The 5,278-nt window shown below is 38.7% G+C and overlaps 1 protein-coding gene across 1 annotated transcript; it reads left to right on the top strand.

Moving 5' to 3' along the window:
• The first annotated feature begins 207 nt into the window (after nucleotides 1-207).
• Nucleotides 208-4,536, top strand: LOC123882976 (MA3 DOMAIN-CONTAINING TRANSLATION REGULATORY FACTOR 1-like). Its single transcript, XM_045931648.1, has 4 exons — nucleotides 208-451; nucleotides 765-1,013; nucleotides 1,997-2,091; nucleotides 2,351-4,536. Exons 2-4 carry the CDS (start codon nucleotides 791-793, stop codon nucleotides 4,142-4,144), a joined length of 2,112 nt encoding a protein of 703 aa, XP_045787604.1. The 5' UTR covers nucleotides 208-451; nucleotides 765-790; the 3' UTR covers nucleotides 4,145-4,536.
• Nucleotides 4,537-5,278: the final 742 nt, after the last annotated feature.

The raw sequence follows: 5,278 nt of genomic DNA, 5'->3' as shown, positions 1-5,278 counted from the left end.
GTTTGTTGGCAACGGCAAAAAGCAAAGAGGTACATTCATGATTCATGATTTATGATTTAGATCGGTTTCAACCTGTAGCATCAACGCCACGTGTACAATAAATCAATGATCCTACCCGGATAGAATAGGCCCAAACCCGAATACCTCGCCCAATGGTGGTGACGTGTACTTGTAACCGTAGCCTCCCTATATAAACCTTCCATTTTTTTTCTTCTTCTTCATTCTCATCCATTTCTCTCTTCTTCTCCCTTTCCACCGATTTATCACTTTCATAAAACACTCACTCTCCGATTTTCTCAAAACACCGTCGTTTAGGGTTTCACGATCTTCTTTGTTTCGTTTCGCTGTTGCAGTTTCCGATTTGGAATTTCTACTTTCTTCTCCTGTCTTGGCTCGAGATCCGGGCCAAGCACAGAAGAATCCAGTTCTGATTTGCATTTTCAAACCACCGGTTCGTATTATGAGTAACTATTTCTCTTTCTTGCGTTTCTTGTTCTTTTTTTAATTTCATTTCTTTGATTCAGTTTTTGATTCGATGTGATGTAAAACGAAACTAGTGATGCAAGAAATGCTTGAATAGTGTATTATTTCTGTTATTTCTTGTAGTTTCTAATGAATCTTGCATTGTATTCGTTTCTAATTGAAATTATTGAATAGGTTTTTTTATTTTAAGTTGAAATTATAAGTTGAACTGTTACTGAAGTGTAGTTTGTGTTACCGTAGTGATTTGTGATGTTATTGATGAAATAGTGGAATATTGATAGGTGAACGTGTTTGTGTTATTGTGTCAATGGCGTCCAAAGAGGGATTTCTGACTGAAGGACAGAGGGAGACGTTGAAGATTGCTAGTCAAAATGCGGAGATTTTGTCTTCTTCGCCTAAGTCGCCGTCGGCTTTGCTTGCTGATCATCACATCAAAGCTCCTGCTGGTGGTGGTAAGGCTCACACTGCTGGGATAGCTGTTAGGCATGTGCGGCGGTCACATTCTGGAAAGTATGGCCGTGCGAAGAAGGGTGAGTTGTGTGTCCTTGAGATATTTTATTTTGAATTGATTGTATATGCTATGCTGTAGTTATTGTTATTACCTTCCTATGCTGTAGTATCTTTATCTGTGTTTAGGCTATTGGAGTTCGTAAAAGTTTTAGAAGAAAGATGTTTGAGAAGGAATATAATGTAGTATATATTTAGATGAATAGGTGATACTGTCTTTGAATCTTTTGTGGGACTAAGTTGATCCCTGGGATAAGAAAATTTAAACTATTACTTTACTTCGTCTTGTGCAGCTAATGGCTTTTTTTGCCATGGATATATTTTTTAACAAATGCTGTGGAAAATACTTTAGTTTAGATTAAATGTTTGCTTAGTAATTCTTGATAAATGTGGTATTATTTGATCTTATTATTTGATTTAGTTGTAGTGGATTAGCCTCCCCAATCTATTAGAACTGATAAGTTGAAGATTTATCCAGACAGATACAGATATCACCTTTTGACGTTAATTATTGATACATATATTGGTCATTAGTGAATGAATGCATTTTCGGTACACGGGTATTGGGGCATATGAGAGCTGCTTTCTTCCCATCATTCTCATGGTCGGAAACACCTTCGTTAATTCTGAAGAGGAAGCTGTGTATATGTGCTTAGTTTAGTTAAAATCATTAGCAATGAAATGTTTTTGCTTCCATGAAGCCAATCTTATTGGTCATGAGGTACAGAGGCAGACATCAATGCAAAACTTCAAGAGTAAAAAAAATATTGCATTACCTTTTAATGTTACCTAAATTTCTAGGGAACTTGCTTACGCGTTGTATTGTTTGGATAATTTTCATTAACTGGGGAGGAATGTTGAGCATTTTAGTTTAAATATTTCTTTCCTTTACTTTCTCCAACCCAAATTTTGGGTCTAATATGTGATTGTGTTGTCAATGTTTGTCAGTTGTTATATAATGATCTTCATGTGGTAATTATCTACACTGTTTATTTTGTCGATGCAGATGGTGCTGGTGGCAAGGGCACTTGGGGAAAATTGATGGACACAGAAGTTGATTCTCACATAGACCGCAATGATCCAAATTATGACAGTGGCGAGGTGAAGTATTTTTTGACTTTTGTGGTTTTGTTTGACTGTTTCTAGCAACATTTATTATGCGACACTTGTTGCTTGAAAAATTGACATGATGCTTTTAGCAGTATAGGTTGTAGTCTGCTTCCCCTTTCTTTTCATTTATTTATTGTTAATTCTGTAGTGTTGCCTGCTTTATTTTTCCTATCTATATCTTTCTCTTGTTGCTATATTGCAAATGAGTTACATAAATAAGCACATAACATGTACTTTTTGCTATTTATAGGAACCCTATCAGCTTGTTGGGTCTACTGTTACTGATCCTTTGGATGAATTCAAGAAAGCAGTGGTATCCCTCATAGATGAATACTTCAGTAATGGGGATGTAGATTTGGCAGCATCTGACCTAAGAGAACTTGGCTCAAGTGAATATTATCCATACTTCATTAAGCGACTTGTTTCCATGGCCATGGATAGGCATGATAAGGAGAAAGAAATGGCTTCTGTTCTGCTTTCAGCACTGTATGCTGATGTCATTAGTCCCACGCAGATTAGGGATGGTTTTTTTATGCTTCTTGAGTCTGCTGATGATCTTGCAGTGGATATCCTGGATGCAGTTGACATCCTTGCTTTATTCCTGGCACGTGCTGTTGTTGATGACATTCTTCCTCCAGCCTTTCTTGCCAGGGCAAGGAAGGCTCTTCCAGAATCTTCCAAGGGATTTCAGGTAATCCAGACTGCCGAGAAGAGTTATCTCTCAGCTCCACACCATGCAGAACTTGTTGAGAGACGATGGGGTGGTAGCACTCACATTACTGTTGAAGAAGTCAAGAAAAAGATTGCTGATTTACTTAGAGAATATGTGGATAGTGGTGAGACACTTGAAGCCTGTAGGTGTATACGTGAGTTGGGAGTAGCATTCTTCCATCATGAGGTTGTGAAGAAGGCCCTGGTGCTTGCTATGGAGATTCCTTCGGCAGAACCTCTACTGTTGAAGCTATTAAAAGAAGCAGCAGAAGAAGGACTGATTAGTTCCAGCCAAATGGCGAAAGGGTTTTCTCGTTTGGCAGAAGGCCTAGATGATCTTGCTCTTGATATTCCGTCAGCTAAAGCCTTGTTTCAGTCATTTGTCCCCAAGGCAATCTCTGAAGGATGGCTTGATGCTTCCTTTGCCAATCCAGCTGGTGAAGTTGGGGAATTCCAAGTGGAAGATGAGAAGGTGAGGAAGTACAAAAAGGAAGCTGTATCTATAATTCATGAGTATTTTCTCTCTGATGACATTCCTGAACTCATTCGAAGTCTAGAAGATCTTGGAGCACCCGAGTATAACTCAATATTTTTGAAGAGGCTAATAACACTTGCTTTGGACAGAAAGAACAGAGAAAAGGAAATGGCATCTGTCCTGCTATCTGCACTTCATATAGAGATATTCTCAACAGAGGATATAGTTAATGGTTTTGTCATGCTTCTGGAAAATGCAGAAGATACAACACTGGACATACTGGATGCTTCAAATGAGCTTGCTCTGTTTTTAGCTCGGGCTGTGATTGACGATGTGCTTGCCCCATTGAACTTGGATGAAATTGGCAGCAGGCTACCACCAAAATGCAGTGGTAGTCAAACTGTTCGTATGGCTCGAACACTCTCATCTGCTCGTCATGCAGGTGAAAGGCTATTGAGATGCTGGGGTGGGGGAACTGGATGGGCTGTGGAGGATGCTAAGGACAAGATCACAAAGCTCTTGGAGGAGTACGAAAGTGGTGGGGTTGTCGGTGAAGCATGCCATTGCATTCGGGACTTGGGGATGCCTTTCTTTAACCATGAGGTAGTGAAGAAAGCTTTGGTTATGGCCATGGAGAAGAAGAATGATAGGTTGCTAAATCTGCTGCAGGAGTGCTTTGGTGAAGGCCTGATCACCACCAATCAGATGACTAAAGGGTTCACCCGAATTAAGGATGGTCTAGATGATCTGGCTCTGGACATTCCAAACGCGAAGGAAAAATTTGCTTATTATGTGGAGCATGCCCAGAGCAAGGGCTGGCTTCTACCATCATTTGATTCCTCTGCCACAGATGTCTAACTAAACTAGCTATGGCTGCTGCAGCCTTTTGAGGATGACATTTACATTCATTGTTTCTCCTGTGTATGTTGTCCTCGTCCCATTGAAGATGGATAAACTGGGATGGTTCCTTTTCCATTTTCTCTTTTACTTGACATTTTTCTTCTAGAATCACATTTCACTGAGATTCCTGTTATTCTCGGTCGTTGTATAAAGTTGGGTCTTATTTCATTTACAGTTTTTCAGGATGATGTTGCATCAAGAGGTAGTTGTCTTTTAACATGTACTCTCTGGATGAATGGGTCTTTTGTTGGGTGGTGCACTTTTATTTTTACACCCTTAGATCAAGTTTCAAAGATATATCAATGGTTGGCCTCAATAACGCGTAGATTAGTGAAATTTGCTTATTATTATTACTGCCATTTACAACAAGTTTCAATATCGTGCACTCTGGTGGTTTTAACAGGATGCAAAATTTGGATGGCTTGGCTATAATTTTGCAAGCCAAAATCGCTTAATGGTATATAGCCTTTTGGCTTTATCTTTTTGCCATAATCACAGTCGCGCCCCTGGTGTTACACTCACCTCCATCACACTGGGAAGCACAATCTTAGATCTACTGGGTAAAGAGAGTAACATAGTTTTTGTTCCTAGATCTACTTTTTCTCTATTATGTGTGTGATCAAATTGAGTGTTCAAATATTTTTCATAACCACAATAGTTGCTTCTTGACTTCAAATGTTAGGGCTTCATTGCAATGACATTGTTTTCATGGTTGAATTGAATATCTGTTGTTTGGTGTCTTAAGTTACTGCACCTGATTCTTTTGGTAAAAGAAACCATAGCTCCCAATCGGTATCATTGTGAACAATTAAGCTTGACGTACTTGTTTGAATATATGTTATTCTTGGTACATTTTTTATGTCTCTGCCTTTTGAACTTTCTTAAACAAACTTAATCTCATATGTCTACAAGAGCATGCATTTTCACGTTTCTTGTTGCTCAACCTTGCTGTCATTCTTTTCACGCATGTATATATTTTTTAAAAATATGAGGAATTAATAGAAGTGGTTGATTAGAATGGAGAGCTTATTATCGATGGAAATAGTGAGCATATTGTTGATGAGATTGCAATGATTTAAATGTTAGTGATTC

The sequence above is a fragment of the Trifolium pratense genome, linkage group LG5, assembly GCF_020283565.1.
Source record: "Trifolium pratense cultivar HEN17-A07 linkage group LG5, ARS_RC_1.1, whole genome shotgun sequence".
Classification (NCBI taxonomy): domain Eukaryota; kingdom Viridiplantae; phylum Streptophyta; class Magnoliopsida; order Fabales; family Fabaceae; genus Trifolium; species Trifolium pratense.
Note: the sequence above shows the minus strand (reverse complement) of the source record. Positions and strands in the feature narration are given on the sequence as shown.

What these genes read in the sequence shown, in the direction of transcription:
- LOC123882976 (XM_045931648.1), top strand. Translation starts at nt 791, where the DNA reads ATGGCGTCCAAAGAGGGATTTCTGACTGAAGGACAGAGGGAGACGTTG. An exon ending in GTATGGCCGTGCGAAGAAGG is followed by an intron (nt 1,014 to 1,996) that starts GTGAGTTGTGTG and finishes TTGTCGATGCAG; the next exon opens with ATGGTGCTGGTGGCAAGGGC. An exon ending in CAAATTATGACAGTGGCGAG is followed by an intron (nt 2,092 to 2,350) that starts GTGAAGTATTTT and finishes TGCTATTTATAG; the next exon opens with GAACCCTATCAGCTTGTTGG.